Below are 14,010 nucleotides of genomic sequence, written 5' to 3' on the forward strand. Positions count from 1 at the left end.
CGAGACTGGGAAGTGACCAGGACCCATGTTATACCCGTGTGCCACATAACGATCGTTTGTCTCCTACGCTTGTCAGACAGAGTGCAGTTTCTAGGCGTTTTTCCATTCTTGTGTGGGCTAAAGTCGATTAGATTATCCATAATTGCTGTAGAAACACAATATGTTGAAAAACGGATGCAGACAGAGTAAAGTTTACACGAGTTACAGGCAGATGGTTCACACGGGTTACGTCTTCACGGTAACTGGCGCCTGTGGATACGGGAAGGCCGTCGGGCCACAGACTGAAATGAGAAAAGTAGTAGCTGCCGACTCATGAATAGACGTGTGTCCACCGTCCACCATTGGCTGGCCCTGCTACCGCAGCACAGAGGCTGTGGATTCTTAAGCAACCTCTTAAAAACAGAGCGATTTAGGCTCAACTATGCACAGTATTGGCGATTCTGAACAAGATACGTCATATTAACGTATTTCCTGTTCTGAACAGTTTCCGAGGAACCTAATCAAACCATTGGGGAACAGGACAAATGCAGGTGACAGTAAATGAAACACTGAGATCTAATGTTTTTAATTGATTGTGTACATTTCCTCACAAAAGGTGTTCAAAAAGTTTAAGTGTCAGCTGCAATGCAGTTTGCAGCTCTCGTAACAGCTGCTGTGTTGCTGATCTGAGCTTGTTCGCACAGCCCTTTACTTGAACACACGAGCCTAAAATACGAGCGAAGAAGTTTCTCCTGTGTGTCCACTTTGCGCTTGATGACCTCGCTCTTAAGCCAGCCCACCCAGCAATAATCTAATGGAATGAGATCGATGACCCCAAAATTACTTAGCCATCAAATTAGCCTGATCTGAACCTGAAGGGATACGCGCTGTCGGACACCAGCAGAGTGCTCACAAACCATCTGCTAGTGATCTGATCCCACATTCCTCTGGAAATCCACCAAGGTCTTGTGGAACCCATGCCACGCAGAATAGCTGCGGTATTGCGTGCCAAAGGTGGACCAACGAGCTAATAAGCAGGCGGTCTTAACGTACTGGCTCATCCTCATCACTGGATATAGGTACATCACACTCTTTGATGCACACTTAACACTGGCGCCTACAGTATAAGTGCAGCAGTGATAGTTCACGTCATGCTGCTAAGTGATACGCAGGCAACTGATACCTTCTGACTGGGTACTCTGGGCTGCTTCTGACAAGGCGGCTTTTCGGATTACTCGACCTTATCGGTCTGTTCCGTATGGATACGGTCACCTCAAAAAATTTGAAATTTGTGGAAGTAGGTCACACCCTACTGACACAGGTGCCCGGCTGGCGAAGAGCCTGCTAAGCCGGCCCGATCGACGGCGTGGCCATTGCCAGAAGGCGGTCCGGCGTGCGACGTGGGGACGGAATCGCATGCTTATCGCGCGGGTTTCGCGAAGGCGGCCAAATCCCCCAGCCACTGCAAAGCCCTGCCGTGAGTTTCGCTGCCGCCTGCGCAGCGATATCCGATATGCTGAGAAATCCTTTTGCTCAGATAACCGAGAGAGGCGTTCAGTCGAGGCGCAAAAGGATCCAGCCACTGTAGACAGACAGCGGGGAACGTAGAGATCCCGTACGGCGCACAGCATTATATTTTATTGTTTTCCTCCTTACTGGCGGACGCTGTGTCAGTCCTGGCCGTCAGTACTGTTACTGCTGATAACGGTGGCTAAACTTTTATTCGATTCGATGCTGTTTGAAAACTGAGAACTTTTTGTTTAGCATGGCACTGCATAAAAGTGTGAGCACATACTAGATCTCCTCTTTGGTATGGGTGCGCAGAAAGTCAGCTGATGCTATTTAGCTACGATAGATACAAACAAATGCGTAACAGCATTTTAAAAGACGGAATTATTATTTAGAAATGTTGGTGATCCACACATTCCGAACAATGGCTTGATACAGCCCCCTCCCCCCCCCCCCCCCCCCCTCCTAAGCTAGTCTGTCCTGTGCAAACCTCGTAAGTTTGTGAATAACTACTACAACTTAGGACAGGACACGTAATTAAATTCGTTATTTGTCCTGCTAAGCATTGAAATCTCCGCGCCACAGTACCGCAGCAAACAGCTAGAGGAGAATAAGCAAAATTTTGAATTCTTCTCCGTCTGCAGCGTTATAGATACTAAGCCAGAACGATGCTACACTAAAGAGCCAAAGAAACTGGTATAGGCATGCGTATCCAAATACAGAGATATGTAAGCAGGCAGATTACGGCGCTGTGGTCGGCAACGCCCGTATAAGACAAGTGTCTGGCCCAATCAGATCAGTTACTGCTGCTACAATGGCAGGATATCAGGACTTAAGTGTGATTGAATGTGGTGTTATAGCCGCCGCGCTAGCGATGGGACACAGCATCTCCGAGGTAGCGATGAAGTGGGGACTTCCCCGCACGACCACTTCACAAGTGCACCGTGAATATCAGGAATCTGGTAAAACATCAAGTCTCCGACATTACTGCGGCCGGAAAAAGATCCTGCAAGAAGAGGGCCAACGACGACTGAAGAAAACCGTTCAGTGCGACAGAAGTGCAACTCTTCCGCAAATTGCTGCAGATTTCAATGCTGGGCCATCAACTAGTGTCAACGTGCGAACCATTCAACGAAACATCATCGATATGGGCTTTCAGAGCCGAAGATCCGTTCATGTACAAAGCTTCACGCCTCACCTGGCCCGTCAACACTGACATTCGACTGTTGATGACTGGAAACATGTTCCCTGGTCGGACGAGTCTCTCTTCAAGTTGTATCGAGCGGATGTACATGTAAGGGTATGGAGAGAAACGCGTGAATCCATGGATCCTGCATGTCAGCAGGGGGCTGTTCAATCTGGTGGAAGCTCTGTAATGGTGTGGGGCGTGTGCAGTTGGAGTGATATGGGACTCCTGATACGTCTAGATACGACTCTGGCAGATGATTCGTACGTAAGCATCCTGTCTGATCACCTGCATCCATTCATGTCGATTGTCCATTCCGACGGACTTAAGCAATTCCAGCAGGACAATGCGACGCCCTACACGTCCAGAATCGCTACAGAGTGGCTCCAGGAACACTCTTCTGAGTTTAAACACTACCGCTGGCTACCAAACTCCCCAGACATGAACATTATTGAGCATATCTGGGATACCTTGCAACGCCTGCAGGATTCATGCTGTCAGTTCCCTCCAGCGCTACTTCAGACATTAGTCAAGTCCATGACACGTTGTTGCGGCACTTCTGCGTGCTCGCGGGGCCTTACACATATTAGGTAGATGTATCAGTTTCTTTGGCTCTTCAGTGCACATTCAAAGACTTTTTATTAAAATACTATTTTCTGGTGCTTCAAGCCTACTTCGGCTCCAAGGCTATTATCAAGCTACACTCCTGGAAATGGAAAAAAGAACACATTGACACCGGTGTGTCAGACCCACCATACTTGCTCCGGACGCTGCGAGAGGGCTGTACAAGCAATGATCACACGCACGGCACAGCGGACACACCAGGAACCGCGGTGTTGGCCGTCGAATGGCGCTAGCTGCGCAGCATTTGTGCACCGCCGCCGTCAGTGTCAGCCAGTTTGCCGTGGCATACGGAGCTCCATCGCAGTCTTTAACACTGGTAGCATGCCGCGACAGCGTGGACGTGAACCGTATGTGCAGTTGACGGACTTTGAGCGAGGGCGTATAGTGGGCATGCGGGAGGCCGGGTGGACGTACCGCCGAATTGCTCAACACGTGGGGCGTGAGGTCTCCACAGTACATCGATGTTGTCGCCAGTGGTCGGCGGAAGGTGAACGTGCCCGTCGACCTGGGACCGGACCGCAGCGACGCACGGATGCACGCCAAGACCGTAGGATCCTACGCAGTGCCGTAGGGGACCGCACCGCCACTTCCCAGCAAATTAGGGACACAGTTGCTCCTGGGGTATCGGCGAGGACCATTCGCAACCGTCTCCATGAAGCTGGGCTACGGTCCCGCACACCGTTAGGCCGTCTTCCGCTCACGCCCCAACATCGTGCAGCCCGCCTCCAGTGGTGTCGCGACAGGCGTGAATGGAGGGACGAATGGAGACGTGTCGTCTTCAGCGATGAGAGTCGCTTCTGCCTTGGTGCCAATGATCGTCGTATGCGTGTTTGGCGCCGTGCAGGTGAGCGCCACAATCAGGACTGCATACGACCGAGGCACACAGGGCCAACACCCGGCATCATGGTGTGGGGAGCGATCTCCTACACTGGCCGTACACCACTGGTGATCGTCGAGGGGACACTGAATAGTGCACGGTACATCCAAACCGTCATCGAACCCATCGTTCTACCATTCCTAGACCGGCAAGGGAACTTGCTGTTCCAACAGGACAATGCACGTCCGCATGTATCCCGTGCCACCCAACGTGCTCTAGAAGGTGTAAGTCAACTACCCTGGCCAGCAAGATCTCCGGATCTGTCCCCCATTGAGCATGTTTGGGACTGGATGAAGCGTCGTCTCACGCGGTCTGCACGTCCAGCACGAACGCTGGTCCAACTGAGGCGCCAGGTGGAAATGGCATGGCAAGCCGTTCCACAGGACTACATCCAGCATCTCTACGATCGTCTCCATGGGAGAATAGCAGCCTGCATTGCTGCGAAAGGTGGATATACACTGTACTAGTGCCGACATTGTGCATGCTCTGTTGCCTGTGTCTATGTGCCTGTGGTTCTGTCAGTGTGATCATGTGATGTATCTGACCCCAGGAATGTGTCAATAAAGTTTCCCCTTCCTGGGACAATGAATTCACGGTGTTCTTATTTCAATTTCCAGGAGTGTATTTGCAAAAATATAGAGTTATTATTTCATATACCTATGTCTATTTGTAACTAATAACAATTTTATATATACAGTGTGACAATTATTGAATTATAAGAAAAAAACGTAAATTAGTTACAAACTACGGGGTTCACACATTTTATTCAACATGCATACGTCACTACAGATACTCGGATTTAGTATATTAAAAAACTGCGATGTTGAAGGTTCATAAACTCGGATTTAGGTTATAGCGTGTTCGATATGCTTCCAATCATTGGCGTTAATGTGGCGCTGACGGATAGCGAAATTCTGCATGACCCGCTGAAATGTCGGAACATCGATGCTGTCGATGACCTCATAAACGGCTGTTTTGAGCTCGGCAATGGTTTAGGAGGTATTGCTGTACATCTTGTCTTTAATATAACCCCACAAAAAGGAGTCGCATGTATTCTGGTCCGGAGAATATGGCGGCCAATCGCAGGTCCATGCCAGTGGCCTCTGGGTACGCCAGAGCCAGAATGCGGTCCCCAAAGTGCTCCTCCAGGACATCAAAACTGTGGTGTCACCGCCAGACACCACACTTGCTAGGTGGTAGCCTTTAAATCGGTCGCGGTCCGTTAGTATACGTCGGACCCGCGTGTCGCCACTATCAGTGATTGCAGACCGAGCGCCGCCACGCGGCAGGTCTACAGAGATTTCCTAGCACTCGCCCCAGTTGCACAACCGACTTTGCTAGCGATGGTTCACTGACAAAATACGTTCTCATTTGCCGAGACGATAGTTAGCAAAGCCTTCAGCTACGTCATTTGCTACGACCTAGCAAGGCGCCATTATCAGTTGCTATTGATATTGTAAAGAATATACAGACCAGAGCTACGTTCAACATTGATGGATTAAAGTTAAGTATTCCACCAAGTAGCACCTTTTTTCTGCAGTCTGAATTCCTTGTCCTGTTCCAGACCTCACGCCAGCCTGCGTGAGCTTAAACGCGTGCCTTTCGGCTTCCTCCAAACTCCGTGGGTTGGCTCCTGCCAATCCACAACAAAAACACTGCCCTGCTTCGATGGGGTCGAGCTCCATCTTTCATAAACCACATCTTGTGGAAATCAGGGTCACTCTGGATAACGGGGATGAAGTCATCTTCCAAAACCTTCACGTACCGTTCGGTAGTCACCGTCTCATCAAGAAATATCGCACCGATTATGCCGTGACTAGACACTGCACACTACAGTCACCCGTTGACAGTGAAGAGACTTCTCGATTCCGAAATGCGAATTCTCAGTTCCCGAAATTTGCCAATTTCAATAAAGTTGACAGTATAATTTTTATGTTTTTAAGCAGGTTTATTTGTTAAGAATTTTGTCTGGATATTTATGTGTGTGTACCTAGATTTCTATTTCCTCTGTGGAAGTAAATGATACAAGAAGGATATGTTTGCAGATAACTTGATAATCACAACTGAGCCGAACTAAGCTTCTAGAACTATAAAATAACATCTTAAAAAAAAAAGTCTTTGAACACAGCAGCGTTTTGGCTTGCTAGATTGTATAATGTCCGAGCCATTGGTGGCGTGCTGCGATACTGTGGTGTGGAGATTTCAAAGTTTACCGTGACAACATCCGACAAAACAACAACAACAAATAACTACGTAACTCTTTTTAAGATGATATTTGAACCTTTATGACTACCTTCCGTACATTAATATTACTGTAGTCAAGCCATGCTCTCCTCTCTCTCTCTCTCTCTCTCTCACACACACACACACACACACACACACACACACACACACACACAAGCACACAAAATGAAAATGAGCGTGTGGCATTGTTGGCTGGAAGGCCCCATCCGGGGAAGTTCGGCCGCCGAGTGCAAATCTTACTTCAATCGACGCCACATTGGGCGACTTGCGTGTCGGATGAAATGATGATGAGGAGGAGGACAGCACAACACCCAGCCCATTATCCACGAGCGAAGAAAATCTCCAACCCGGCCGGGAATCGAACCCGGGCCCGCTGCACTGCGGGCAAGCACGTAACCACTTTTTTGTTCTACACTGTTCGTTAAATTTGTTCGGGGTGGACATCCGATGACACCCGTTCAGGTTCTTCGTTGATCCGTTCACTCAGGTTTTTTTTTTTTTTTTTTTTTTTTTTTTTTTTTTTTTTTTTTTTTTTTTTTTTTTTTTACAGAGGGTAACCAACCCACTGACCGAACACTTTGAGCTACTGTGCCGGCTAAGCAAGCGGACTCTCTCTCGACAATTATTATACCTCTCTCCCCGTCCTCGTCATACACTCTTGCATCCATTATCAGATTCCTTGGCGCCTCAGGAGATGTTCTATCAACCAATGCCTTATTTCAGTCAAGTTGTCCATGTATTTCTTTTCTACCCGATTCTATTCAGTACCTCTTCATTAATTACCCGATCCGTTCGTATAATGTTCAGCATTCTACAGTAAAATCATATGGAACTGTTTACAGTTCAAGTTTTACTCCAATTAAAGCTACACACCAAACAAATACTTTCAGAAATATCCTAACAACAAAGATGTGCTATAAATGCAGCCAGGATGGAGACGACCAAGTTGAATAATTTGCTAAATTGGTCGCAGATGAAGGAACTGTAATGCAGAGAAAACTGGAAACCAGTATTCCCTCAGTCATTCTGCTCATGTCCGTTTCAAGTCAACCGTGTAACTATGTAAATCCTCTGGATCTTATTTGAAACGGGATTCTGATGACAAGCGTAAAAATGGATTAATTCTAGAATCATGAAATTGGCAAAAGGGAAGAATCGTAGTACAACTAACGACAGAAATCTTAAAACCGTAAATTTGTAACTATGTCACAAAAAAATTTTTTTTGGCATTTCTTACCTTACTCTCGTACTGTTCGTCCTTTCTCTCGCTAAAGGGTAGACGTATCACGTTGAAATTTCACATACTAGGGCCTACGATCCCTTGGCGGTATAAAAAAAAATTGAAGCTTCTAAATCAACACAGTCAAAAGATACGGCCATTTATGTCTCATATTTTGATACCCACAAACTCACTCATCAAAACCTATAGGGTACTTCACATTGGTCTAAAATCGTGAAATTTGGTAAAAAGAAAAGTTTCCCAATACAAGTAAAGGAAAAGATACGAAAATTGTTAATTTGTAACTTTATCACCCGAAATAATACTTCCTTTGTCATTTGTTATCTGACATCAAATTTGAAATTAAAACAATCAGTTTTGCATTCAGGCTGACTGGGTCGCAATGATAAGAGTCAAACAATTGGCAAGGAATGACTTTACTGCTCTAAGAGGCGTTCAAGAATTCATCCATCATCAGACATCCGGGAGCGAAAACTGCACGTAGGTATGGCGTTTCATGTTGTGTGTGAAACAAACATTTGCAGACTAGACCGCAAATATTTGTATCACATACAACTTCAAGAACGTTTTAATTTCTATAATATAAATGTGGCGTAAACTCACGCAGGAGGCAGGCGACCATTATATGCACCCAATCAGTAGTTCTCAACTCAGGTTGAATGGGTCGCAACGGCAAAAGTCAGACATCTGGCAAGGAATGACTTTAATTGCTGGAGCATAGGGGCGCTCGACGCCGAGGATATTAGCGAATTTATTGCTCATATGACGCATTTCGAAATTTATCCATAATCAGCTATCTAGGAGCGGTTACTGCACTTGGATATGGCGTTTCAAGTTGTGTGTGGAATAAATATTTGCAGACTAATCTGCAAATATTTCTTGCACATACAACTAGTCCGCGAATATTTATTTCACATCCAACTTGAAAAACCGTATCAACGTGCAGTAATCACTCCTGGACGTCTGATAATGGATAAATCACGAAAGGCATCATATGAGCAACAAGATGTTTGACTTTTACCCCTACGCCCAGTCAGCCTGAATGGAGAACTTCTGATTATTATGATAACGGTCGCCTGCCTCCGGCATGACTTTGTCACATTTATATTACAGAAATTAAAACATTTCGAAAGTCTCGGAATCCCTGAGAACGATACCTTGCCAGTATCAGTGTCGCTAACGGCAAAAATGGTCGCGATTCTCGATTGCCGGTACGGATGAACTGTCTGTATACGTAATTAGATTTGTACGGAACCCTCATTGAGCGACTGCTACTCGCACCTGACCAATTTCACTTCTGTTTCGGATTTTTAATTTACTGTGGAAACCTAACATTATTGGCATATGAAAAAATTGAATACTATGGCTTTAATATTAAGAATTATATATTTTTAGATCGTTGAATCAAAATGGTGGTATTCTTATTCGTATTAATATACACCTAGTATATATTAATGAAATGTGCTTATCATTTTCTTATCAATGGAATGAATCTAAGCAGATCATAAAGTGGATATGTAACAAGAGTTCGAAATACGTACAGAAACAGAAGAAATGGTAAACAAAGTTCTTTAAAGTTTCATTCACAGGTTTTCTGCGACTGGTCTCATCCTCAGTTTTAAAAAGACACAAACACATTTAGTTCTGCACATCTAGAGATACTACACCAATGATAAGTGCAACATTTGGAGAGGAAATAATAAATATGGTGGAAACTTCAACATTCTTAGGGGGTCCTTATTGATGTGAATTTGAAATGGAAAAAAACATATTTTGGAACTCCTAAAACAACTTAGTTCAGTCACATTTGCGCTTAGAGATATTGCAAATCTTGGGGAGGGACAAAATAGTAAGTTAACATATTTTGCATATTTTCGTTCAATGTCATATGGAACGCTGTTCTGACATAACTCATCTTTAAGAAAGAAAGTCTTCAATGCGCAAAAACGTGCTGTCAGAATAAGATGAGGTGCTCACCAACGATCATCATTTAGGCATCTGTTTAAGAAATTGAACATTCTGATCACTACTTCACAAAATATTTATTCTCTCCTGAAATTTGTTGTAAATAATCCACCGCACTTCAAAAGGAACGGTTAGGTACATAATTACAATACCAGAAGGGAGAATGACATTCATTACTCCACGTTAAGGTTGTCTGTAGCACAAAAAGGTCTGCACAATGCTGCAACAAAAATTTTTGATCACTTACCCAGTGATACGAGATGTCTGGCAGACAGAAAAGTAAAATTTGGTAACAAACTGAGAAAGTTTCTCGTTAACAATTCCTTCTAATGTGTAAACGGTGGTGGATAAGAATTACTAACTCTCATCTGTATATCTTTTTTCTTCTTGTAAAAAAAAATTATAGAAATGTTCATAATGTAACAGTATGTACAAATTAATTTGCGATGTGAATTTAAAATGATCGTTCCACATCATTACGTCCTATCGTGCAAAATGATCCATGGAGCATGTAGCTAAATAACTAACTAACTAACAGTAAGTTCCTGTCGAGTTTGGGTGCACTACACATTCTCAAACTTGTCTAATCATTTTCAAAAAAAAAAAAACAGGCAAGTTTAGAATCTTTATAGCTCTTGCATAAATTTGTGTAGACGCTTGCAGGCCCTAAGTGAAGCGTTTGCCACCCTTTTTAAATATTTATGTCATACTTTTTAGTGTTTTATTACTGTATATGTTTAATAGATGTATTGTATCGCATTACAGACCGTCTGTGCAATTATTGTACTTATGAAGACTGGGTTATGCCGAATACGCTGTTACCATTTAGCCACACAGGTAGCAGTGTACGAAATTCAGCTCTAAAAGTGTTGTGCTCTATACGGATTTCTCTGCGCTTGTTCGCAGGGATTTTTCCGGAGAAGTATCCAGAAGCAGATCGAGTACCGGTGCCTACGAGACGGCAAGTGCTTGGTCATCCGGCTGAACCGCAACCGCTGCCAGTACTGCCGCTTCAAGAAATGCCTCGCCGTTGGCATGTCGCGGGACTGTAAGTCGCCCAGCCATCCAGCCATAACTCTATTTTTGGATCACATTTTCTCTGTTATAAAAATATCAGACACGCAGTATAGTGCAGCGTCTATATTGTCTGACCAAGAGTATTCGGACACACATTAGTTGACATCAGTATAGGCTGTGGCCAACCTTCGCCTTTATGGCGGCTTGAACCCTGTTAGGGACGCTTTCGATCAGGTATCTGAATGCCCCTGTGGAGGAATGGTAGCTTATTCCTCTCTATTCCTCAAGAGGCGAAACCAGAGAAGGTAGTAAATTGACGCCGGTGGGTTGGGGGGGGGGGGGGGGGGTAGCGAAGTCACGTTCTAACTCTTTGTATGAGTGTTCCATTGTATTGGGTTCAGGTTGGGACTCTGGACAGGCCAGTTCGTTTCAGGAACCTTATTGTCCACAGACCACCACCTCACAATGTTGTTTTATGACAGGGTGCATTATTATGCTGATACAGAGTCGTCGCCTCTGAACCTTTCCTCTACTGCATGCAGTGCACAGTACTATAAAGTGTGTTCATATCGTTCTGCACTTAGTGTTTTCTGAAGCGCAGTTAGGTGACTATACTCTAACCACGAAAAGCATCCTCCTCCTTCTTACTTCACTGCTGACACTACACTATGATGGCAGATGGCACTTAGTGATCTCCGAGCATTCGCCAGAGCCAAACATCGGGCTCCCAGAAGGTATAGCGTGATTCATCACTCCAAATCACTCGTTTCCAGTCATTCACTGTCAAATGGCGTCACTCTTTACTCTGTCTCAAACTTCACTTAGCACTGACTCTAGAAATATATGACTAACGAGGATATTTTCTATCATTGCACCCCACTCTTTTTAACTCCCTATTCACAGTCACTGTACTAGCTGGACTGCTGGAACTTACGAGTGATTCCTTCCGTTTATTCCATGTGATTTATTACAACCACCCCCTCACAGTGCTTGGCAGTCACTGTCCATCAATCCATGAGGTCCACCTGGCCTTGATTTAGCTGTGGTAATTCCTTCTCGTTTCCACACTACAATCACATCACCAGAAGTCGACTTGGGGAGCTTTAGAAGAATTGAAATGTCGCTGATGGATTTGTTGGTCAGGTGACATCGAATGACTAGTCCAGCTTCGATATTATTGAACTCTCCTGACAGACAGCTTCTGCTGTTAATGCTTCTCTGCAGAAAACACAATACTTCCTGCTTCCTTTTATAAACATGGCTCCGCCTCTTGTGACATCTAGTAGTGATCCATTCCGTATTAGGTAGAAGTGTCCAGGTACTTTTGATCAGATAATGTATATGATCACCATATATTCAAATACGCTGAAGGAAGCGGAAAATGGTACGCTATTTATCTAACTTTGCGGAGATGTTCATCATATAAAGGGTATTAAATGATTCCAAGCAGAAGTGATGTCCATCATCGACAACAATATTAGATGTGACCCTCACAGGGTAGCAAACACCCTCCAAATGTAAGCTATGGGTGACAAATCAGGGGACCAGAGAGGCCAGTCACGGGTCCATATGTTTCTCAAGGCTGTTGTGGTTTCAACTGCAATGTGAAATCTTCCCTTATCCTGCTCGAATACGCAATTAGGTGTTCAGGGCACGAAGGCAATGACAGATTTTACCTTTCTTGTCATATGCTAGCGAATACTCAGACTCCCTTCAACAACTGTCAAATCAGTCTCTCTAAGACAAAAACACGACGCACCGCGAAGGAATTAGCTGAATGGGACGGAAACCTGTAGAAGTGATGTACATGAACAGATAGAAAAGTGATTACAGTTTAGTAAAATTGGATGATTTAGTCAAAAGTAAATTGAGTAAGTTAATAATGCACTGTAGCACCTTAATGCATTGGACTACCTGTGGCCCTTACGCAAGCAGTTATTCGGCTTGGCATTGATTGACAATGCTGTTGGATGCCCTCGTGAGGGGTATAGTGCCAAAATCTGCCCAGTTGCTGCGTTAGATCGTCAAAATCCCGATTTGGTTGGAGGGCCCTCCCCATAATGCTCCAGATGTTTGACAGTTGGACAGATCTCTGGCGATCTTGCTGGCCAAGCAGTAGAAACCCTCGTCGTATGCGGCCGGGCTTTATCTTGCTGTCTTGCTGAAATGTAAGCCTAGGACAGCTTGTCATGAAGGGCAACAAAACGGGGCACAGAATATCGTCGCCGTATCGCTGTGGTGTAAGGGCGCCGTGGATGACAACCAAAGGCGGTCCTGCTATGAAAGGAAATGGCACCACAGACCACCAGTCCTGGCTGTCAGGACATATGGTGGGCGACAGTAAGGTTGGTATACCACCGCTGTCTCCAGACACGTCTTCGGCCTGGAATCTCATTGACTGGAGTAGAATTGTCTTCAGTGATGAGTCCCGCTTCGAACTGGGCCCCTATGAGCAGCAAAGACGTGTCTGAAGACACCGTAGACAACGTTAGGATACCAACCTACTGGCCTGACAACCGGGAGTGATGGTCTGGGGAGACATTTCATTTCATAGCAGGACCCCTTTCTTTTTCATCCGCCTCACCCTTACACTACAGCGGTACGCCGGTGGTATTCTACGCACCATTTTGTTGCCCTTCATGGCAATCAGTCCTGGGCTTATATTTCACAAGATAATGCTCGACAGCAAACGGCGAGAGTTTCTACTGTTTGTCTTCGTGCTTGCGAAACCCTAACTTGGCCAGCAAGCGCATCCAGCCTCTCCCGAACTGAGAACGTCTGGAGCATTATCAGCCATGCCTCCCCAACCATAGCTGAATTTTGATGACCTAACTTTGGCACGATATCCCTCCTGGGGACACCCAACAACCCTATCAATCAATGTCACGTCGAATAATTGTTTTATAATCGTAATCATCGGTTTGTACATGTACATCACATCTGCTGATTTCCATCCCATTCGAATAATTCCTTCGTGGTGCTTCTTGTTTTTTCCTTTGAGTTTATAATAGTTCCCCACATTATGATCTTAGCAACTGGAGAGGTATGGGTCTCGAAAAGTGCTGCTTCCTGTGAGATTCCTTCTGGTCTTCTACACACACTTCGTTGTCGACTTGATCGCCATAGACAGAATCCAGATTCACCGTTGGACACCACAGAATGCCACCCCATGTCCCAGTGCCCATGGATCTACAAGTCTGTGATGTCTGGCAGTGATAAAAGACGCACGCCAACTTGAGATCTCAACCCAGCTTCCAGTTATCTTTTCCTGACGGTTTAAGGTGACGCGCCATCTGTAACCTCCACCAGGATTTCAGGCAGGATTTCAGGCAGGATTTCAGGCTGTTGTCGCCCGTCTATTCCTACGAT

The 14,010-nt window shown here is 45.2% G+C and overlaps 1 protein-coding gene across 1 annotated transcript in view; it reads left to right on the top strand.

The window, feature by feature from the left end:
* LOC124613606 (ecdysone-induced protein 78C) overlaps nucleotides 1–14,010 on the top strand; it is a 212,750-nt gene that overhangs the window by 134,575 nt on the left and 64,165 nt on the right. Inside the window, exon 3 of the mRNA XM_047142320.1 lies at nucleotides 10,531–10,672. Coding sequence (XP_046998276.1) covers nucleotides 10,531–10,672 — 142 coding nt within the window. The remainder of the gene's footprint in view (nucleotides 1–10,530; nucleotides 10,673–14,010) is intronic.

The sequence above is a fragment of the Schistocerca americana genome, chromosome 4 (genome assembly GCF_021461395.2).
Source record: "Schistocerca americana isolate TAMUIC-IGC-003095 chromosome 4, iqSchAmer2.1, whole genome shotgun sequence".
In the NCBI taxonomy this organism is placed as follows: domain Eukaryota; kingdom Metazoa; phylum Arthropoda; class Insecta; order Orthoptera; family Acrididae; genus Schistocerca; species Schistocerca americana.